This window comes from Epinephelus lanceolatus, chromosome 1 (genome assembly GCF_041903045.1).
Source record: "Epinephelus lanceolatus isolate andai-2023 chromosome 1, ASM4190304v1, whole genome shotgun sequence".
NCBI lineage: Eukaryota > Metazoa > Chordata > Actinopteri > Perciformes > Serranidae > Epinephelus > Epinephelus lanceolatus.
Genome location: NC_135734.1, coordinates 6,483,213 through 6,507,568, shown reverse-complemented (window position 1 = coordinate 6,507,568; position 24,356 = coordinate 6,483,213). Strand labels below are relative to the sequence as shown.

Sequence of the window (24,356 nt, the reverse complement as noted above, 5' to 3'; positions counted from 1 at the left end):
GTATGTTACAATAATAAGTTTCCCATCAACAGCTGATGGGAACATTAATGGATCCTGATGTTACACAAAGGTGTGGTCATTTGCATACTGACTCTAGGAATGTCCACCAGAGATGTTGACTGTGAACTGAATGTTTATTTCCCTACCATAAAACATCCCCACTGTCATTTCCCTGAATTTGGCAGTACATCCAACTGACCTCACAACCCCACAAGTCAGTTACGATGACAAACTGCTGTCAGGTGATGACTTTGGTGGGGACGATAAGCATTCAGATGAGCTTCACTGAGATGGTTTCTGAGAGTTGATGCAGAAATTCCTTGGTGCAAACCAATTGTTGCATCAGCTGTGTGGATGACTGGTTTTGGAGGTCCTGAGCTGGTGTGTTACAGTACATGTGGTCTGCAGTTATGAGGTTGATTGGATGTGCTGCCAAATTAATGAAAACGACACTGAAAATGTTTTATAGTGAAATGAACATTCCGTTCATGGGCAACAGCTCTGGCGGACATTCCTGCCCCAGCATGCCAATGGTACGCGCCCTCAAAACGTGGGACATCTGTGGCATTGTGTTGTGTGATCACATTTTAGAGTGGCCTTTTAATGCGATCATCCCAAGGCACATCTGTGTAGTAATGATGCATACTTGCCAACTCTCCCGATTCACGCGGGAGACTCCCGATTTTTAACCCTATCTCCCGCGATGCTCCAGGTCAGTAATTTCTCCCGCTAATCTCCCGATTTTACAGTGAAGGAAACAAGTAATATTGTGGGGGATATTTGTCGCAGTATCTGGCAACCCTGGCCTGCCTGCGCGTATGAGGCAAGCCGGTGACGTGACTCAGTCACTCGCTGGAGGCAGTGATACGCCAAGTATCGCGGTGTGGCCTTGGCGTGACACTCCTCCGAGGGTGGCACAGTCAGTGGCACACACTTTTTAATTTGATGTGCAATAAATACTGCATACTAAATGCATTGCAGTGTAACCACCTTATTATTTAGCCTTCTGGTACTCATTTCAACAATTAAAACTGCTAATGTTTTCATTGTCCTCAATGGTAAACAGAATCATTTATTGAATATCAAAGAAACAACATTTTCAGAACAAGTTTCCTTCATCAGGTTTAAAATACAAGGCAAGAAATGACGACAATCATACGCACACCCTGCGAAGGAACCTTGTTCCTTGGGCTGATACACCGATGAAAAAAATCTCCCTATTTTTCACAACCCAATGCTGGCAAGTATGATGATGCTGTTTAGCATCTTGATATGCCAACCTGTTCTCATTCTGAAGTCACCAAATACCGCCACTTTCGATGTCACCTGACACCAATAGCCACCTTTCCCAGCAGTATGATATACCACTGGATGACGTCAGTTTGTAACATGGCCGGACATAACCTTTCACAGTGTTATGGTAGGCCGCTGGTCAGCCAGGCAGCACCTGTCGCGGCAGTATGATACGCTGCTGGATGGTGTCAGATTGAATCACTACGGGTGATGACGTAATATAAGGACCTGAAAAGTCCCGATAGGGTGGACGGGAGTGGTTGTGGATGGATTCAACACACCCCGGACGTTCACCCAGGAGCCTGGTGTTTGCTTCCTGTATGAATGTAGAGGCAGACCATGACATTTTTTATAAACCTAACCATATGTTTTGGTTGACGTTCCAGCATTGGTTGCAGCATCCTGGAATGTCAAAAGCAGCCACAGGAGGATACCTAGCATGTAATCTGTAGACGTGAAAGGCCACTGACAAAGCAGCGATATGTGATGACTTAACGTGAGAATGTGTTGGATATGCCACACCTGTCATGTGGATGGATTATCTTAGAAAAGGAGAAGTGCTCACTGACACGGATTTATGAAAATTGCAACTAAAATTTAAGAGAATCCAAAAGTGTTGCAAAGGCTATGTCTTTGCTGCAGGGGCCACAGGTTTAATTCCAACCTGTTGCCCTTTGCTGCATGTCATCCTCTCTCTCTCCCCCTCTCATGCTAAAGCTGGCAGGAAGCAGGAAACTGACACACTGGAAATATCTGATAATGCCATCATGATACCATTACCTAAAAGTAATTCTGCCTCAAGTTGATCTTTAAGAAATTTGCAACCAAAATTGAAGAGAAATCCAAAGTGTTGCATTTAAATTTTTATTCAGTATATATTAGAATTACTGCCTTGATTGTGATGTCAGAACCACTTCTGTGATGTAACTAATCTTTCATGATAATGGTTGATAAGTAAAAGCTCCCTCTTCATAACAAGGTGAGAAGAAGGGGCGCCCAGTAGCTCACCTGTTAGAGCAAGCGTCCCATGTACAAAGGCTATGTCTTTGCTGCAGGGGCCACAGGTTTAATTCCAACCTGCGGCCCTTTGCTGCATGTCATCCCTTCTCTCCTCCTTTCACAGTAAAGTTGTACTATCAAATAAAGGCAAAACACTAAAAAAAAAAACAAGTCAAAATAAAAAAAATGTGAGTGGAAACTAATGATATCAGTTTGGAAAAGGCAGCACCAGTGATCATGGGGACTGTTTGATGATGCCTGGCATGATTCGTCAGAGATGCACTGGATATATCTGATTATGTCATCATGATACCATTACCTAAAAGTACCACCCAGTGGTTTACATGGGGCTGTCCCTTGAAAACATTCTGGGACCTGGCTCTGACACATGTCGTGATTTAAATTTAACAGTCAGCCTTGAAGTGCTGCATCGTGAGCAACATGTGAACAATGCAAAACTCTGAAAATGAAAGCTGACTGAAGCCACACTGGAAAGTGTTGTACAACAGCTTTTTGTTCCATTCCAATGACACATTAGTCAAAGCAGTCAGCCCCCCCTGGCCCCCAACAGGACAAGCGGTTACAGAAAATGAAAAATGAATGTATGACCTTAACCTGAAACAACTTACACTACTGTCACATGTATCAACCTGTGTGTAGAGCTGCACAGTAATACAGTTGACTCACAATGAGTTCAATAGAAGATTATTACAGCATACAGACTTACACTTAACTACTCCAGATATATGCCTGAAAAGTGTATTTCTTAAACCAGTTATACCAACTCCTTTTCAGTCATGGTAACAACATGTGATTACCACCATGTGCCTGTTGTGTAACATCTTTACCTGATATGAACAACTTGGCCTGATATACAGGGCCACTTCCTGTGTGTTCTGTTTTTTTTTTGTGGTGAAAAGTAAAACTTGCTGCTGCACCACAGCACGCTCAACACACTACAAACAGCAGGAAGCCAGGTTCAGGAGTGTTAAAGGGATAGTTCAGTGTTTTTTGAAGTGGGGTTTTATGAGTTACTTATCCATAGACAGTATATTACATACAGTAGATATCAGTCAGCACACCCCCAGTTTGGAGAAACAGGCTGGAGTCTGACATGGAAGCTCTCTTCAAAGCCAGACTCTGATGAGAAAAACAGTGATTTAACATTGTTGAACACAGGAGCTGCTGGTCTACCACTGCCTCAAAGTTAGTTTGTGTTATTGTGTGACTTTGGCATTTAAAATGGGTCAGTTCGGACTCACCAAAGTCACACAATAACACTAACTAACTAAATAACTGATTGAGTCAGTGGAAGACCAGCAGCTCCTGTGTTTGGTGCGCTAAAAATATGTTTTTTGTCAGTGGAGTCTGGTGGCTTTGACGAGAGCATAGATGGGGAACTGAGGCTGTTAACAGCTTTCCCATCGAAACGGGCTGTCTGACGGAAAGGTAAAGCGCTGAAAATACTCTCAATTTAACAAACACATGGCCTGATATTGGCTCTGACACATGTCGTGATTTAAATTTAACAGTCAGCCTTGAAGTGCTGCATCGTGAGCAACATGTGAACAATGCAAAACTCTGAAAATGAAAGCTGACTGAAGCCACACTGGAAAGTGTTGTACAACAGCTTTTTGTTCCATTCCAATGACACATTAGTCAAAGCACGAGTAAGCATGGGTGGATATGAATTTATTTGGAATTACATGACCTAAACCTAAATCAGCCTACGCTACTGTCACATGTATCAACTTGTGTGTAGAGCTGCACAGCAATACAGTTAACTCACACTGAGTTCAACAGACGACACCACCGTGTGTCTGTCATGTGACACCTTTACCTGATATGAACTGACGTTAACTTGGCTTAATACACAGGGCCTCTTCCTGTGTGTTCTATTTTTTTTGTGGTGAGAAGTAAAACTTGCTGCTGCACCACAGCACGCTCAACACATTGTACAAACAGCAGTAAGCCAGGTTAAGGAGTGTTGAAGGGATAGTTCAGTGTTTTTTGAAGTGAGTTACTTATCCACAGACAGTATATTACAGTATATGCCATTCAGCACACCCCCAGTCTGGAGAAACAGGCTGGAGTCTGACATGGAAGCAAAACAATGTACTGCTTGTGTTAGGGATCAGCAACAATGCATATTTTAGCCACCTAAAAAAATCAAAATCAGTTTAAGTGTACACTATATTGAGAGTATTTTCACTACTTTACCTTCTCATCAGACAGTGTCTTCAAAAGGGAACATTGCTGAAAGTGACAGTGGCATGTGTGGATTACATAACATGTTGGTGCCAAATCAACGAAAGCACTATCAGCATTAAACAAGTATTTTAATACCAGTTGAGCTACATTTTACCCTCTTGAACAGAGGGAAACAACAAGCTACTGAGTGACAATATAAACAACAGCTGCAACTTGTAACTCTCACTTTAGGTGTGGTGCCAACTGTGTACTGGACCATGTCAGTGCCCGCCCACCGTGCTGCGCTGCCCTGTTGGCGTTCCTCTGATGTTTGACAGCTGCGGGTGCTGCCAGGTGTGCGCTAGGCAGGAGGGCGAGGCCTGCACCGACCGGCTTCCCTGTGACACCCACCGAGGGCTGCAGTGTGATTACAGCGCCAGCTTCCCTGGAGGGCCGGGACAGTGTGTCGGTGCGAAAAGAAGACAGTCATGCTGAAACAGATTTCTTTGGATTAGAGTTGCAAGTACTACAGACACTGACAAAACTGCAACTGCTTTGCCACTACTCTATTACTACATTCATCGTCATTACTACTATAGCAAATGTTTCTACCTTTCATGTCTTATCATTAATTGTTTAAAGGAATACCCACAAAATGATTGTTTGTATATCAATTATTCAACTGTGTTAGGCTGAATTTGTGAAGAAAGCGTTTTTCTTGCATGTCTCCACAGTCAATGTATTCTCAATATATATTCAATAGTTTGTATATCTTACAAGTTAGTGCCCTACAAATGACATTACATCCTTATTGTACACTTATGTAATTAACATAAAGTTAAAGAGATTAGGTTTAGAAAAAGAAACATGGAATGTATGTACCCTAAAATGACTCAAAGTTCACTCAAAGTACATATTTCCAAACACAACTCCTGGGGAAAGTCTGGGTTTTTGTGACCTATCCACCACCCCAACCTGTGTCCCTACAACACCACTTGGGGTCGCTGTCTTGTTTACTGCCATCAGCGCATTGGGCATGTGATTGCAGCCATTCAAAATATGTGGGATATGTACGAATTTGGGTGCATTACTTTTCGAAGGAAAACATACAAGAGTTTGTGAGAGCAGCCTATCACCTTGAACAAAGAATACAAAAATAGAGAAAATTCTTGATGAATTGAAATAAATGGGGACCACGTTTAACATCAGCAAAACTATTGCAAAAGATCCATTTACAATTTAGAATTCTTCTGCATATACAATGTGACACATGGACGAGTAGCATGCCAGGCGCCACGTTCCCGCTGTAGGCTATACTTAAACTATGACGCTGTACTTACCCCTCTGGCATCAGTTTTGGACGTGTCAGTTTCCACGTCGATTTCTGGTCATTATATGCTACAGTGTCCTTCAAAATAAATTCCCAGCTTCACAGGAAACATAGGTTTCATCACCAAGACTATTCTAGGGTTAGGCAACAAAGCTACTTGGTTAAATAAAAAAAAATATCATGGTTTGGATTTAAATAACTATATTTGTTACAGTAACTTAATGAGTATGTCACTCGACGACTATGTCCCGTGACTTATGCCAGTAACGATGTTTAAAACGTGGTTAAAAAAACTGAAGTTGACTTTTGGTTTCATATGGGAAACAAACACCAGTCTCCTGAGTGGAAGTTGTGTGTTTGAACAACTCGTTCTCATTCCAAAGTTGTCAAATACTGCCACTTTGTCTGTGATTTCAACGTCAGACACCAATGCCAAAAGCCACTTTTTGCAGCAGATACGCTGCTGGGGGGCGTCAGTTTGTTACAAGGCCAGGCGACACTGCCAGTAATTATGTAATATTAGAAGCTGGAAAGTCCCTATAGGGCAGGTGGAAGGGGAGGTAGATGGGCCCAACAGACCTGGGACTTTCACCTGGGAGCCTGCTGTGCATGCAAGAAAGACAAAAGTTTTTTTAACAAACTCAACATAACACAGGATGAATAATTGCTATGCAAATGGTCATTTTGTATATATCAAACATTTGACAGTTCAGGGTTCTTAAATTTTTTTCTCTCCACACTTTATTTATTGATTTTCCATTTTTGCAAACAGACATACAGTACAGGCCAAAAGTTTGGACACACCTTCTCATTCAATGCGTTTTCTTTATTTTCATGACTATTTACATTGTAGATTCTCACTGAAGGCATCAAAACTATGAATGAACACATGTGGAGTTATGTACTTAACAAAAAAAGGTGAAATAACTGAAAACATGTTTTATATTCTAGTTTCTTCAAAATAGCCACCCTTTGCTCTGATTACTGCTTTGCACACTCTTGGCATTCTCTCCATGAGCTTCAAGAGGTAGTCACCTGAAATGGTTTCCACTTCACAGGTGTGCCTTATCAGGGTTAATTAGTGGAATTTCTTGCTTTATCAATGGGGTTGGGACCATCAGTTGTGTTGTGCAGAAGTCAGGTTAATACACAGCCGACAGCCCTATTGGACAACTGTTAAAATTCATATTATGGCAAGAACCAATCAGCTAACTAAAGAAAAACGATTGGCCATCATTACTTTAAGAAATGAAGGTCAGTCAGTCCGGAAAATTGCAAAAACTTTAAATGTGTCCCCAAGTAGAGTCGCAAAAACCATCAAGCGCTACAACGAAACTGGCACACATGAGGACCGACCCAGGAAAGGAAGACCAAGAGTCACCTCTGCTTCTGAGGATAAGTTCATCCGAGTCACCAGCCTCAGAAATGGCAAGTTAACAGCAGCTCAGATCAGAGACCAGATGAATGCCACACAGAGTTCTAGCAGCAGACCCATCTCTAGAACAACTGTTAAGAGGAGACTGCGCCAATCAGGCCTTCATGGTCAAATAGCTGCTAGGAAACCACTGCTAAGGAGAGGCAACAAGCAGAAGAGATTTGTTTGGGCCAAGAAACACAAGGAATGGACATTAGACCAGTGGAAATCTGTGCTTTGGTCTGATGAGTCCAAATTTGAGATCTTTGGTTCCAACCGCCGTGTCTTTGTGAGACGCAGAAAAGGTGAACGGATGGATTCCACATGCCTGGTTCCCACTGTGAAGCATGGAGGAGGAGGTGTGATGGTGTGGGGGTGTTTTGCTGGTGACACTGTTGGGGATTTATTCAAAATTGAAGGCACACTGAACCAGCATGGCTACCACAGCATCCTGCAGCGACATGCCATCCCATCCGGTTTGCGTTTAGTTGGACGATCATTTATTTTTCAACAGGACAATGACTCCAAACACACCTCCAGGCTGTGTAAGGGCTATTTGACCAAGAAGGAGAGTGATGGAGTGCTGCAGCAGATGACCTGGCCTCCACAGTCACCGGACCTGAACCCAATCGAGATGGTTTGGGGTGAGCTGGACCGCAGAGTGAAGGCAAAGGGGCCAACAAGTGCTAAACACCTCTGGGAACTCCTTCAAGACTGTTGGAAAACCATTTCAGGTGACTACCTCTTGAAGCTCATGGAGAGAATGCCAAGAGTGTGCAAAGCAGTGATCAGAGCAAAGGGTGGCTATTTTGAAGAAACTAGAATATAAAACATGTTTTCAGTTATTTCACCTTTTTTTGTTAAGTACATAACTCCACATGTGTTCATTCATAGTTTTGATGCCTTCAGTGAGAATCTACAATGTAAATAGTCATGAAAATAAAGAAAACGCATTGAATGAGAAGGTGTGTCCAAACTTTTGGCCTGTACTGTACATAAACATAAAACACCCCCATCCCCCCACCCTTGATAACATAAGATCCTTGGTACATAAAATTATATTCTTCATAACAGTAATAATAATAATAATAATAATATATGTATATGTGCATATACGTACCTACATGCTCACATACATTTCCATGAACCTCAATATGCACACACACATACATACATATATTCCTAAATCACTGTTTAAATCACAAGTATATAGTTTATATATAGTACATTTAGATCGTTCATAAAGATTAAGAGAGAAGACCACATTTTGTAAAAATCCTTAATTTTCCCTCTTGCCATGTAAGTCAGTTTTTCCAGTGCCAAGTTTGATAACATCTCTGTAATCCATTGAGTAGAAGTGGGTCTCTGTGTCTCCTTCCATTTTAAAGCAATCACACGTTTGGCTTGTAACAAACAGAAATTAATTAGCTTACGATCCTTTACAGTTGCTGGGAAATCCTCAGGGTATATGTGCAACAAACATATCTTGGCTTCAATACGAATAACACTTCCTGTCAGCTTGGAGATTAGTTCAAGAACCTCTCTCCAGAATATCTGCACCTTTCGACAGCTCCACATACAATGTAGCAGGGTACCAACTTCTTCAGTACATTTGATGCAACAGTCGGGAATATTGGGATTAAAATGGTGTAGTTTGACAGGTGTGATATAGGTCCTGAGCAACCATTTATACTGTAACAGTTTGCATCTCGTATTAATAGTTTGAGTTTGGGCCAGAAGACAAGTCTCCTCCCAATCCTCTACAGAGATGTCTATCTGAAGATCATTTTTCCATGCAGATAAATATGAAAGAGAGTTTTCTTTAGATCCTGCTAACAATATCCCATAATACATTGACATCTGACCTCTGTCATGCAAGTGATTTACCGTGAGCTGCTCGATGGTAGACAGTGAGGGTTCCGAGGTGGTTTTAATTTGGGAATATATGAAGCTCCTTAATTGCATGTATTTAAAGTGGTGCTTCCCAGGTATGTCAAATTTATCTCCCAATTGTTTGAATGACATTAGAGTACCTTCATGGTACAGATCTTTTATTTTGCAGAGTCCTCTTTCCATCTAGTGTTTGAATCCCATGTCATGCCTTCCTGGATTAAAGTTTTCATTTCCCCAGATAGGTGCGAAACAAGAAAGTTTAGGAGTGTCATTTAAAAAGCTGTGGGCTTCATGCCAGACTGTAAGAGTGTTTTTAAGGAATGGATTTTGTGTGTGCTTTCTAAGTATTTTAGGTTGTGACGAGTAAAGGTACATGCACATCAGGGTTCTTAAATGTGAGAATTTGTTGCCTCTCCAAGTCTTATAAGAGAGTAACTTAAAAGTCTTTGAATAATGTAATGACAATACGGGACACACAACCTGAGGCAGTTGTCAACACTAGTACTATCACAGTATTATAAAGTATTGGTAGTGTACTAACATACAGTAGTATGTTAGTACTATATGCCACCAATATTTCTACCACTGCTGCAACTACTATCACTGATAGACTACTAGGCAACCACTACAGCTACCAGTTACTGCTGCCCTTCATCATGATGGGAATAAGATGCATATCCTTTCTACTCTACTTTACGCAGTCAATTCCACTGCATCCTGTGATTACAGCAGGTAACTTTTTTTCTGTTATCAGGTACTTACTAAAAAAGACCAGTGACTCCATTTCCCTAAAGTACTGCTGCATATACCTAAGAATTCTGTGCTAAACCTCTTACAGTAATGACTGAGTAGCATGTTTCCGGCTGCAGGTTATTTGTCTGCACATGTTGCACATAACTCACCTCATTCTTGGCACAGAAGTGATGTAGGAAGCCTTGTACTTTTCCCCACTTATCACATTACCTCCTCTCCCCCTCCCTTTCCTGTGATCAGGTCGTAACGAGCTGGGCTGTGAGATGAATGGCAGGAGGCTGGAGGAGGGACAAGTATTTCAACCTTCCTGTGCCCAGCTCTGCCACTGCCTGGGGGGAGGTGTGACATGTGTGCCCCTTTGCAGCGATGATCTGCAGAGGCCCACTGATAGATGCCCCAGCCCTCAGCTGGTGCGACTGCCAGGGCGCTGCTGCAAAGAGTGGGTGTGTGATGGCCTTGACAACAGCATTTCCTCAAATCCATCAACAGGTAATGGGGTTGATGATCAACAAGACCAAAAAAGATGGCTGGAAACACATATCAACAGTGGTTAAATTATCAGAATATCAACTCCAACAACATGTCTGGCTGTTAAAGCTCAGATAGGCAGTTTAATTTTGGCATCAGTGGGCAAAAATCCCTCATTAAACTTTGAGCATATTGTAATTGAAGTGAACTTAGAGAAAACTAGATTCCTCTTGGCCCTGTTTTCAGGCTTTAGAAAATCTAGACATGAGCCTCTGGACAATCACAGGTCATTTCAGAAAGATGGCATTCCTGTTGCCAGTTCTGCAAATGCAGATATGTGTACATGTCCCTTCAGATGGTGAAACTCGATTCAGTGAGGGAGACTCCTGCCAGCATTGGCAAGAATTGCCTACACTGCAAAGCAACCCACAAAAGGAAGACAGACTTATCAAAAGAGTCTGAAAGAGAGTTTGACAATAAACAACACAAGTGTGAATATCAGTGAAGCGTTTCAGAAATGTAGAGAAAATGCTGCATTCAGTTTGGCCTTCTGCTAACCAGAGTCAAAGCCTTACAGCTGCAGTTCCGACTGCACGTTTATGTAGCTATTGTTAGCTAGGGTCCAAATTACAGTGTATCCTCCCCCTCACTCCCCGCTACTACACACCAACTTGCTGGAAAGAGGGCGGGCAGCAGCTCTGGCGACAGATAACCTGAATCCAGCCAGCACAAACCCCAGCACCAGGGAACAGACAACCCTGACTCCTTGCCAAATCAGCTAACATTCTGTAGCTGCTGTTACACAAGTTAGACCCACTGTGTCATCTGGCACTGAGGGGTTTGTGCTGGCTGAAATCAAGCTGCTCATCTGCTGATTGAAGCTGCTGCCTCTTCTCCTCCTGGGGAAGCAGTCCACAACGGTGGGGAGTAAGGCGGAGGGACAATGGAGTGGCTAGCTAGGTAATTGTGGTTTTATTTGTGGTCTGATAAACAGATAGAGACCGTGGGGAAAGAAGGGGCTGAGTGAATGAGCCGCGTACAACTCTACAATGACATTAGATTAAATAAATCACTCTATGGGAAACAGTGGGTTACTGTACGAAGCCTGTGGTCATCTGGTGGGGGGAGGGCTTAGGACAGAGAGGGGAGAGCTGCAGGATTAGGGTGTATTCAAAATATGCCTTTTTTTTCAGATCTCTGCCTATCCCATCAAATACAACTGCTTTAAAAAATGCAGAGGCACATTGCTAACATCTAAAACACTGAAGCATTTGGATCATTTTCAGCTATTTTCTGTGAGGCATTAAAAGCTGCTTTTAGAAAGCAGGTGTTTGGACACATGGGCTTTCAGTCATCTACCAGAATGGTTCAGGGCGCTTTTGGGCTATGAGGAAATAAACAGATTTCAATTCAGAAGAGGTGTCAGGAAGATCAAATATCTGTGTGAAACATCTGTGAGCACTATTCTTAGCAAACTGACCTCGCCTGAGTAGCAGTTTACAACATTTCAGACTGCATATGTGCTGAATTTTCTGACTCATAAGCTCTCATCAAAGCTGTCCACCTCAAACAACTTTCAGCTTGATGCATGCAGCAAATATTTTCCTCTTCTCTGTTTCTTTCCAGCAGAGCAGGCGCGACAGGACAACGGGGGTGGGCTGCCCAACCCAGCATTTGGCTCTGTCTCCAACTGTATTGAGAGGACCTCAGACTGGAGCCCCTGCTCCCACAGCTGTGGTCCAGGTGTCTCCACCCGCACCACAAACAGGAACTGGGCTTGTCGCTTGCAGACTGAGACCAGACTGTGCCAGGTCAGGCCATGCCAGACTCTGCTGCCGGGGCTCCGAAGACTGCAGCTGGTCAGTGCATAATAACACACATTAACCAGTTCAAGTCATCAAACACTTGATAACACCTTCCAAAGTAAAGTTCAACCCAATGTCGAATTTATAAATGCTTTTGGTGGTGTGCTGCTTTTCTGAGCTGCCTCTGTGCACCATTTTGACATCCACATGATTTTATCTTGGACTATATAAAACTCAACAATGTCATATAAATGTGGACATTACAAAAGTAATAATCATCTGAAAATACAGTAAAATACTGTGCAAGAGAGAAATAATTCAATAACTTGTAAAACTTTATTTCCTCATTGGTATTTTTGAGTTTTTAATTTTAATTTATGTCCTTTCTGTGTTTAAAATGTCTTTTTCTCTTTTGTATGTTTTTTTGTATGGCACTTGCAATGACAGAGCTGTTCTCAGTGGGCTTTTTTCAAAGCATACATTTTGACTTATATAGTGGCTTTTTTAGGTACTATCTTTCCATCTGACATTATGTGCTATATGAAATTTCCCACACAGTTTAACACAGGTGATAATCTGACTGGGCACATACCTTTCAGTTTCCTTTTTGTATGTGCTGTCAGTATGGGTAGTTATAGGTGTTTTTAGACCTGAGGAACTTTTTAGTGTTTCTAAGAACCCCGGGGGGGGTACTGTGGGAGTACAAGGAGCTGGGCTCACTGCTACGAGCCATCCAGTCCCTGTATGACCAAAGTGAGAGCTGTGGAGTAAAGTCACACATGTTCTCGGTGGGTGCTGACCCCAGCCAAGGTTGTCCTTTGTCACCAATCCTGTTTGTGATTTTCATGGACAGGATCTCGAGGTGCAGCTGGGGGGAGGAAGGGGTCTAGTTTGGGGACCTCAGAATTGCATCTCTGCTTTCTGCAGATGATTTACTGGTCTATCCACGTCCCAGCCCTCACCTATGGTCATGAGCTCTGGGTAGGGACCAAAAGAATGAGACTGCAAATACAAGCGGCGTCTCCTCCGTGGGGTGGCTGGGCTCAGCCTTACCGTGGATTCCCACCAAAAACTTCATGAGCATCATAAGCAGCTGGCAGCCATTCATTTTCAATGCACGCTGGCGACGAAGGGCATCAGGGGCATTGCCGCGATGCCAGCGACCAGAGCGTCAAATAGATGTTGAGAAAAGCTGAACTTTATGCAAATAAGCAGCACTGCCGCTGAAGCAGCAGCTAATTGCAGACCGGATTTGCAGGACTCTGTGGACCCAGACGGACCAACGGCTCCGGGCCCTGCATTTCCTCAGCAAATACGCTGATGCAATATAAAGTAGGCTTCCAAAAGCGCGATCCATGGTGAAAGAGGAAACCGAAGATGTGCATGCTATATAGGTTACGCTTTTTTCCCTCCAAATAAGCTCCCGCCTATTTACCACCAATTACATTTCTCAATGGTCCTACGTGCCAACAGGAGGGTAAAATCATAATAATAAAAGACTCATAAAGGCTATATGACTGTGTTTATTAGCGTTATTTTAATTGTGTAATGGAAGTCATCAATAATACATAGTGAAGACATAAATGATAGCATATTTGTTTATCCTTGTAAAGTGCACAGCTGGTCAGTCTAGATGGACACATCTGCAGCGCCCTTTGGCCGCTGCAAGCGCCTGCTGGAGCTGGCAGTGTGGGTGATGTCAGAGTGACCAGAGTGCCTGCAGGTGACCGTGAAGCTTTTGGTGGGAGTCCCCAGTTAGAGATAGGGTGAGGCGCTCGGACGTCCGGAGGGAGCTCTGAGTAGAGCCGCTGCTCCTTCACATTGAAAGGTGTCAGTTGAAGTGGTTCAGGCATCTGACCAGGATACCTCATGTGCGCCTCCCACTGGAGGTGTCCCGGGCATGTCCCACTGGTAAGAGGCCCCAGGGTAGACCCAGAACATGCTGGAGGGATAACATATCTTGTCTGGCCTGGGAACGCCTTTGGGTCCCCCAGGAGGAGCTGGAAAGCATTGCTGGGGAGAGGGATGTGTGGGGTGCTTTGCTCAGCCTGCTGCACTTGCGACCCTGCCCCGAATAAGCTGATGAAAATGGATGGATGGATGGATGGATGGTTTTAAACTCCTGTTTTAGATTAGGTCCTTGATCTGCAAAAGTGACATTGCTATACCAACTGCTGGACGGCTTACACCATGTCACCTCAGTGACCCTACTGGCTGTGCAAATGTAAACAGAGTAAAAGCCCCTGAGGGTATGTTGTTCCCAGGGGAGCTCCCCAATGATCTATTTCTACCTGGGAGTCCACAGAACTGTTTGGTCCAAAAATATGTTTTGTTTGGTTTGCAGAGTAAGGCCAGTCACCAATCTCTGTAGCCCTTTTTACACAGAGATGGCACTATAGAGCCGCTACAAAGTCCCTTCTTCATGCCGCCTTTCCATTTTTATACAGAACCAAACAACAGCTGCATGATGCCACAAATGTGTGTGATTTCAGACAGCATGCTGGCATCACAGAATGAAACAGTGTCGGCCTCTAGTGTGACATATAACACACGTCAGCAACACTTCCTAAACTTCAACCATGACATAATATGATAACAACACTCATTTACAGAGGATAAGGAGCTCCCGGACCTAATTTTTTTCCCAATTTGCTGACATTTTCAGCCACTTTTATTCTTCTGAGTTAGCTGCTAGCTGCTATCAGCTACTCTCCCGCGGAGGGTCTTACACATAAAACGTCAAAACCTCACACGTGTGCTCACACACACACACACACACAATTCTGCTATCATACCTTTCATACAGAATGGCGAGGCAACATAATGAAGTGATATTCCCACCTTGAACAGGCAGTGTAAAAGGGGCTATTGTTGTGCTGTGTTCATGTTTGGTAATCATCTCAGAGAGATGTTAGAAATACTTAAAGCCTGTTCTTGACCAGGTACCATCCCCTCCCAATAACAACAGCCTCTCGAGCCAAGCACAACCAAAACACCATTTTAAATCTACTCTATCAGCCACTGACCATTAATTATATAATAATGGTAAAAAAACAACACAGAGGATTTTTATATCATGCATTTATCCAAATTATATTAATTTCTAAATAACTCAGTATCACTAAAACCACTCTTTTGTCTGTTGCCTAAAATGACCTGTCACCTCTAGACGTATAGCAGGAAAAGCACAGGTAGAGGTTATAAGCATTGTATAAAAATAAGAGACATAGCTACCATGACTTCGTATGGTATGTGAACTCCTGTTTTGAAGTCTCAAGTTTGGCATTTCAGCCGTCACCGTCTTCAATTTTTGGAGCCAGAAGTGAACATATTTGGAGGAAAGGGTCAGGCTGTGGATGAGCGAGCGATCAGTCTGACTCATAGACTGTAGCGACACCTCACAGACAACTCAAAGAGGCCACACCCTTATATGTAACTGTAAGCCTTAATAAAATGTAAATGGGTGGGTTATAAAATAATTCACGCCTGTACAGTTGTCATGAATGCTGAAATTAGCTATAAAGACCAAAACTGTTTTCGTACCAGGCTGTAAACATGTTTGTTTCTGCTGTAAAGTTGGACCTTTTAATGGGGGATCTGGGGGATTGACTCTGTTTTAAAGCCAGCCTCAAGTGGCTTTTAGGAGAACTGCAGTTTTTAATCACCTGCTCCGTTTGTTTTGGATAAATCGGCGTCCGGTGAAAACCTCCTAAACATCTGGATCTTATGTTATTGAATAAAAATGTGACCATACATTAACATGTGTTGGACTAGCCGCCCGCAGTGACATGCCAAACTGTGTCGGAAATACACAGATTTGTAATTGCCTTATTCTGTGTTTTTACAAGTTTAAATCACCAAGTCTGTTTCTTCTGGAAAGAAGGAGACGTCTACACCTAATTTGGCTCACAGTAAAAAACTTCCTGAATGCCTGGATCAGAAAAAAGTTGAGCACACGTTAATTTCTGAGAGCAAAGGAATGAGCACACAATAGCATGTTATGGGTGACCCACCCGATTCTGAGATGGCGAACAGCGTCAGAGATGCACGGATTTGTAACGTGAAAACTGAATACAGTGTTTTTAGTGGTTTTAATCGACTGATCAATTTGTTTTGGAGAGGAGGAGATCTCTGGATAATTCAGTTCCCGGTAAAAACTTCCTGAATAATGAACAATTAAGAAATTCTAGCTGGGAGACGTTTTAGCTGGTTGCAATTCAACACTAGATGGCACCAAGTTCCCCTAAATCTTACACACTTTACCTTTTGGTTAATTGTTCAGTCCCAGAGGTTGCTGCTTGATGATACCACTGATCACTGATGGCTCTCTTCAAGTGTTAGTCAGCATACACATTAGGGCCCTGGAACTATAATTGCTACATTGTTCTTAATCATACTGGTGTTTTCTGAACTGCCATAACATGTAAAGCTGCATTCCAAGCTTGGCACACTGGCATGGCTCAGTGGAACACTCCAGTGAGAATGCAGCAATCATTAATGTCACTAAATACAAGTCAGGTCACTGTCAGCTAGCTCCTGTTAGCTAAAATGCCACAAGGAAAGGTCCAAAACTCTCTATCTTTATACTCTCACCAGCATCTGATTCTCCTGGTTAACATCTATGGAACAACAATACTGACAGAGTCATTATGAAATCACCATAGTAGTCAGCAGTCTATCTTAACACTAAATCAATGCCGTGAAAAAAAAATCCAGTCTCACAAGCCAGTATGAGAAGGGTTCAAATGTATACCTCATGGGGACCTCAGGTCTTCAATCCTATGGGAAGAAAGTAGTGTCCTAAGGCCTGAGGTGCACACTCTGTTAGCAGACTTTCTTTTTTCATTAAAGGGACAGTTCACCCCAAAATCAAATATACATATTTTTCCTCTTGGCTGTAGTGCTGTTTATCAATTTAGAAAGTTTTGCTGTGAGTTATCAAGTGTTGGAGATATTGGCTGTAGAGATGTCTGCCTTCTCTCCAATATAATGAAAGTGGATGGTGCTCATACATTTAGCCCATGGCACTTATGCATTTGAAAAACTCAGCAGCAATGTCTTTATTGCACACAGACCTTGTTGTGAGCAGGTTCCTGTAGGAACGATATTCTTTCAATCAATCAATAAATCAATAAATCAATCAATCAATCAATCAATCAATCTGCTGTTGAATTTATCAAATGTATTTTTTTGAGCACCACAAGCCGAGTTCCATCTAGTTCCATTATATTGGAGAGAAGTCAGACACCCGGTCTCACTCTGAAGTCATTGAATAGCGACACTTGGTCAGTGACTTTTGGCGCCAGACACCGACTAAAAAGCTGAAAAAGCTGTCCTTTCACATTGGCATGATACTCAATGTCAGGATGAAACGCAGCTGAAAAACTTAAGTTAAGGGAGCGGAGGTCCAAGTGGGGTGGGTGGAAGGGGTGGTGTATAGGTCCAACAACCACCAACTTTTATAATTCATCCTCTGAAAAAAAAAAACCTGAAACACAGAGGTATCACAGGATACAACAGGACTATCACTATGGGGTAAAGATAAGGCCACTAATGTGAACATTAGGTTGGATCTGACTTTGTAAAACCTCTGCCCTTGGTGAAAAAAATGCCACACAAAAAGTGTAAACATTTTCAATTGCTAACCTGAGGTCCCAAAGCAGTAGGTCTGCGGTTAGACTCTCTTGACTGAGCCTGCTGAGATATGCTGGTGGCTTGTGATTGGCTTAGAGGTGAAAAGGGGTGAGGCTTGATTTCAATAACACTAATGAAGTGATATAATGGAATATTATACCTTTACCAGTACGTTAGAACACATTTTACAATTTTTTTGCCATAAACCAGGATACGGATGGTCCCCATTCCAACCTACACATGACTACACATCACTGGAAACATAACCACATAACTACTACAATTTTGCTTGTCACTGTGTATTCCAGGGTTCGGGGGTGTGTGAGAGCAGCTACATATCACCTCTGTCCATTCAGCTTGAACATCAGGGCTGCTGGAGCACTAGAGCCTACCATCCCAGGTTCTGTGCCTTGACCTGTCTGGAGGGACACTGCTGCAGCCCCTCCCACACCAGGACTGTGCAGATGGTTTTCCGTTGCCCCCAAGGCATGCTCACCCTGCAGCAGGTGATGATGATTGAGTCCTGCTCCTGCAGCATCTCCTACTGCCGCAAATCCCCAGCCACAGCTGCCCGTAGTGCCCTGCCCTGGCTGTGAGGTGCATGTGCATCCAGCTAAAAGAAGGATGGGCCGGTCCCATCTGTGAGGAAAGTGACCACACATGGGTGTTGAGCCAGTGTTTCAAAATGGCAGAAAAATTACAATCAGGATGGGAAACCTGGCATTCAAGAATAGCACTTGAGAATAAAGGATCCAGATGTGCAAATACATGAGCTCACACATTTGAAAATATGTACTAAAATCTATGTTGTAATCTCTATATAGATTATTGAACAAGCAAAAGGTAACCACATTCACATTTTACCGTAATTTTTTAAATCTCTATGCTCCCACAGATTCTCATGTCACCATCTTGAATGAATCCTGTCCATTCTTTGGCAAACTCAAATTTATACTGAGATTAGTGAATATGTCAACCCCTACACAGGTGGCAGCCACCATGCGTAAAGGGATAGTTTGGATCTTCTGAAGCTGGGTTATATGAGGTACATATCTATTATCAGTGTATTACATACAAGAGATGTCAGTTGGCACACCTCTAGTTTGGCGATGCAGACAGGAATACCATCATGGAAGCTTATCAATGTACTGCTGTGGACAGGGTCAGCCACAAAACATATTTTAGCCACTTAAAAAAATCATATCAGTTTAAGTGTAAGCTATATTGAGAGTATTTTTACTGCTTTATCTTGCAGTTAGGCAGCAATTGCAGACGGGAACTGAAGTCCATCTATCGCCCTCTTCAAAGCCAGACTGCGTTGAGAAAAACAGTTATTTAACAGCGCAGAGCACAGGAGCTGCTGGTCCACTGGTGCCTCCATCAGTTAGTTTGTGTTATTGTGTGACTTCGGCATTTAAAGGAGCTAGCTCTGATTCACCAATAAACCAGCAGCTCCTGTGTTCAATAGGCAAAGTTACTTTTTTTTTCTAGTGAAGTCTGGTGGCTTTGAGGAGAGCAACATTGGGGAATGGAAGGCGTTAACAGCTTAAGGCTCATTTATACTCTTTTAACATACAAAACTAGATACATCTGTTTCAGACGTTCAGATTTTGTAATATTGTCCCTCAAAACCCTGTCCTCGCACTCAAATAGCCTCTGCTTGTGCTTAGATCTACTCTGTTTCTGCTCAAACTGTGTGCTCGCACTCAGATACAATGTTGCTTGCACAGATTTCCTGCTCCAGCTTCAGCTCTTCTCCTTGCGCTCAAGCTGCTTCTGTGCGCTCGTGGAATTTCTGCTCTCAGCTTTCTGCCTTGTGCTTGGATTTTTTTGTGTAACAACTCTGTCAAAATCCCCCAACCAATAAAACGGCAGGTTTATTGTTGACCAATGAAATGATCCCTGCCTCCTTACGGGCGCGCTCACTTTAGTTTTAGAGCGTCCCGTCCGGGCGGGTACTCTTTAACCGGGTGCATCCACTCCCGCCCTCCAGGGCCTTATTAAATGTTCTTCCCTTGCTTTCTTTATGACTTTTGGAATAAACGGACTGTTAATTTACACACGTGCGCTGTATTTTTTACTTTAATAGCCGCATAGAAAATATGTATATGTATATATATATACATAGTGGAAACCACTTACAGTGATCACTTCCGTCTGGGTCAAATTGATCACTATAAGCGGATAATTATCATAACCGATTTTCTTTTTCTGAATTTCTCATGCAGATAACCATCTAATTGACATTTGTATATTTGTTACATGAATATAAAGAAATTCAATGTTTGCATACAGTCTCTTTCAAAATAAATGCACTACGTCGGTACAACACCGCAAATTGACTTTTTTTTTCTTCAACAACAAACACACATGGTTGGGTTTAGGCAACAAAATCACAAGGTTAGGTTTAGGAAAAAAGAACAGGGTTTGGCTTTAGAATCTTTTGGGACACGAACACCACTCTCGCGGGTGAAAGTCTGTGTTTGTTGGACCCATCCACCACACGAACACCACTCTCGCGGGTGAAAGTCTGTGTTTGTTGGACCCATCCACCACCTCTCCCACCCACCCCACTCAGATTTTCGCCTCCTTAACTTTCATCCTTATCCCGCCGCACTTCCCCCTGATGTCGCCAGGTGCCGTTACACTATAACCGCAACCAGCAGCGTATTATGCCGACTTTAAAGGACGCCTTTTTTCATTGTTTATGATGCTGCAAGTCACTGCCCAAGCGCCAGATTTCAACCACTTCGGAGTGAGACCAAACTCTCTAAGCAGCTAGTCACTAAAAAGGTCTGAATAGTACAGATTAAAGTCTTTGTTTGGCCTGCAATTTCACTGCGTCTCCCTTTTTTTGGTTGATTTTCTTGCCGTTTTTTCTTTTTTTTTTTTGGCAGATGCTGTTTAATGATTCTGCTGAGCCCAAAGAGGGAGGGGTTTAAAGATGTGATTGGGTCAGCCCAGTGTCAATTAAGAAATAAACCAATAGACAGATCTACCTGTGTTTTGGCTGGTCAAAAAAAAAAAAAAAAAAAGACAGTTGTGTTGTCCCTAAGGTCACATCGGCCCAGTTGGAAAGTGCTTGGTACTCCAGATGGCCAGTCCAGCCCTGAATGGTACAAGAAAAATTGAGTTTTGATTTCATAAAAACAACCTCCAGACTAAATGGACAATGCTGTTGTTGCTCTGTATTGCATAGAGCAGCCACCATAGAGATGTTCTCATTGCTTGGCAGTGACACTGACTGACAGCCAGGCAGATGCATACAACTCAGAATGAGCCCTGGATATTGAACCATAACCCCCATTAGCTTTCATGTCTCCAGAATGAACACACAAACATCCACTTTGCTGTTTCTTCAGCCCCTTCAGTACAGTAAGAGTTATCTTGGTGCCAAGATCTGCTAACCTGAGTTAGCCAAACGTTGGACAAAACTAACAGATAGCTGCACACTGATTTGAGAATTTTAGATGGTAATAGATTTATATTAAATAGTTATTATTACACATTATAAGCATATTTTAAAATATACAAATTCAAGTACACTTTTTTGAATACTATACAGTATTCATTTGCAAATGTTAGGATGTATTTTCAATTTATCTCAAAAAGATCAGATTTGATTGAACTGTTTGTTTCATTGAAAACACTGCTAAACTGATAAATAAATGTTAACTCAAATTGACTCTAATTTTGTATGCATGTGAATGGCATTTATTTATCTGCATTTGATTTAAATGTTTACACACCTTGTTGTGAAGTTATTACATAACCATTGTTTGACAAGACGGAAGGAGTGTGTGAGTGCTGCAACATCGAGGGCCAAATCCCCAATAACTCATTCTGATATTTTGCAAGTAATAAGCCCACGTGGTTTTTTATAGCTTGATTTTAATCTTTCAATATAAACGAGTAATTTATGAAACAGTTATGGGCACGTACGACCTATTCTGTAACGACAGGTAGTGATGTAAATCATTTTACGGGAATAAATCCTTTGATTCGTTCTCTGTAAATGACTGTAATGTTGATTTGTTAGTTTTGTTTTCTATATTCAAGAATGCCAGCGTGCGTGTCACATCATCCACTAGACTAGGAAGTGGGCGGGTATCTTCTTGCTTTCGTATTCACTTAAGCATTGCTCTGCACGACACACAAGTAGTTTCCAGAGGAGATGTTTGATAAGACTGAGTCGGGGCCACTGGTTACTGATTTATTTTTGTGGAAAAGTTCAGATTGGATAAAAGGGACATTTTAAACCAGCGAGAGCCGAAGAGATGTCTTTAAATATCACCTGCGAGAGCATCAACCTGAATTTTACGCACGCCTTTCTGCCGCCCGTCTTCATCACTGTGTTTGTTGTCGGGACGCTGTCAAACATCTGGGGGCTGAGGAGTGTGTACTGCAGCTGGAACAAAATCGGAAGCATTAACATCTTCATGTTCAACCTGGGGGTGGCGGACCTGCTGTACCTGTTCACCCTGCCGTTCCTCGTGTACTATTACGCACGCAGCAGCCACTGGCCGTTCGGCCAGCCTTTCTGCAAGGTGACCCGCTTCTGCTTCAACCTTAACCTTTATGGCAGCATCGGCTTCCTCACCTGTATCAGCATCTACAGGTACCTGGGCATCGTGCACCCCATGAGAGTGATGGGGAAAATCACTAGCCGCCACTCGCTGGCTATAAGCACCCTGGTCTGGCTTTTCGTCATTATCCAGATCCTCCCTGATTTGTTTTTCGACAAGACTGACTTAAAACACCCAAACGCGTGTTTCGACACCACCTCGGACGACCTGATTAGACGCTACCTGCCATACAGCATCGGCTGGACTGTCACGGGGTTTGCCATACCACTGCTGATCATTTTGGTGTGTTATGGACACGTTGTTGTGGTTCTCTCCAAAAAAGCCAACATCAACCCTCTGCTGAAGCAGCGGTGTTTGAAATTGGTCGTGATTCTGGTGATACTGTTCTCCATCTGTTTTATCCCCTACCACGTGTTTCGAAATGTTAATCTGAGCACCAGGATTTCAAAATTAGATGGGATTTGCTACACCAGTTTCCGCGGCATCTACATTGCGCACCAGATCGGCAGATGCCTGGCTTGTCTAAACAGCGCAATAAACCCGCTGATTTATATTGTAGGAAATGATGAGTTCCTAATGAAGCTTCATCGGCTCAACATGCGGGCCCGGCTGTCTCTGGCCGGCCTGAGAGGCGCAGTCATTTACCGCAAACCCGTGGAAGCGGACTCGCCACAAGAGACTCACGATAACTCGGACCTGATGAAAGGATAAGACGCACAGTCGGTTCACTTCCGTGCGGCTGATTCCCTGCGTGTCATGCACTGCCAGGACTCCCACATCTCCGGGAGCAAAGTACAGTAATGACCGATGATTTGCAGGATATTAAGCCAATTATCAGAGAGAAAATCAAATGACCTGCTGGAGGATTGTCTCTTGTATCTGCTGGACATTATTACAACAGACAGATCTTGCTATTTGTAACTTAATATCGATTTCGCATCTCATGTAATGCACTAATTTATTGCATCAAGTCATCAGTGTTGTATCAAGGTGCTGCTAATGTTTTTGCACTACTGTGTTTGTGTCCTGTGATTGCTTTCTGACTGTGCAGTGCGGGAACAGTTCACTCCATGTATTGTGCTTAAGCATTGCCAGGGAATTGTGTATAATGTGCCATATATTGCACTGCCTTTGCACTCTTACAGATGAAGTGTTTGATAGACTTGGCAGTGGTTTCTATTTTCCGTGGTATGTGTAACAAAGACTCAGTCCATAAAGGTTTTTGAACTGAGGCACATTTTACTGTCAGTGTCACCCCACAGCTCTTGTAGTGCAACTTTGTTGAGACAAAATACATGGATTTAATCAGGAGCTGCAACAGTGATGTCAGTGCTGGGATATGAAAAAACTGAGAAAAAAAAATACTCAAAACTAGTACTAATGTCACCCTGTAAAAAGCTTATTCATTGCAAGTAAAAGTCATGCATGTTCAAATGTTTACTTAAATAAAACTACAGAAGTATTATCAACAACATGTACTCAAATATCACAAATTCAAGTACTCATTATGCAGAATGTCACATGTTAGATACTGTATACACTTTATTATTGGAGCATTATTACTGATTATTTACTGTGTAAGGTGAAACTGAGAGGTCCACCTGCAAAATCAATGCAGTCTAACACAACAGCTGCTACAGGACCCTCACTGACTGTTGTATTAGAGTGCATTAGTTATAGGAAGGTGTACCTAATAAACTGGCCGCTGTGTGTGTAATATGTATATGACTGGTGACAAATGAAGAGAAAAAAACAACATGAGGTGTCGTAGTATGCATTCATGCCACCACGAGACCCAGAACAGCTTCAGTCTTCATTGCTGTTCTGGGACTCGTGGAACTCTGCACGGGATGAACACCATTCCTCCACAATATATTCCTTAAATGAATCAAAAAAATGGGGATTGCACACCTCCCCATTTTTTTGATTCATTTAAGGGGTCTTTTTGGACAACGCACCCAGAGGTTTAAGCGCAGTGGTCTTTCCCAAAA

At 42.7% G+C, this 24,356-nt stretch overlaps 2 protein-coding genes across 2 annotated transcripts; both read left to right on the top strand.

The window, feature by feature from the left end:
• The first annotated feature begins 488 nt into the window (after positions 1–488).
• Positions 489–18,528, top strand: LOC117257331 (CCN family member 5-like). The gene is made up of 5 exons (XM_078175049.1): positions 489–533; positions 4,735–4,951; positions 10,113–10,339; positions 11,915–12,199; positions 18,088–18,528. Exons 1-5 carry the CDS (start codon positions 489–491, stop codon positions 18,373–18,375), a joined length of 1,062 nt encoding a protein of 353 aa, XP_078031175.1. The 3' UTR covers positions 18,376–18,528.
• Positions 18,529–21,902: 3,374 nt separating this feature from the next.
• On the top strand, positions 21,903–23,837 carry LOC117257381 (P2Y purinoceptor 1-like). The gene has a single exon (XM_033627546.2). The coding sequence runs from the start codon at positions 22,057–22,059 to the stop codon at positions 23,074–23,076; it is 1,020 nt and encodes a 339-aa protein (XP_033483437.1). The 5' UTR covers positions 21,903–22,056; the 3' UTR covers positions 23,077–23,837.
• The last annotated feature ends 519 nt before the right edge of the window (positions 23,838–24,356 follow it).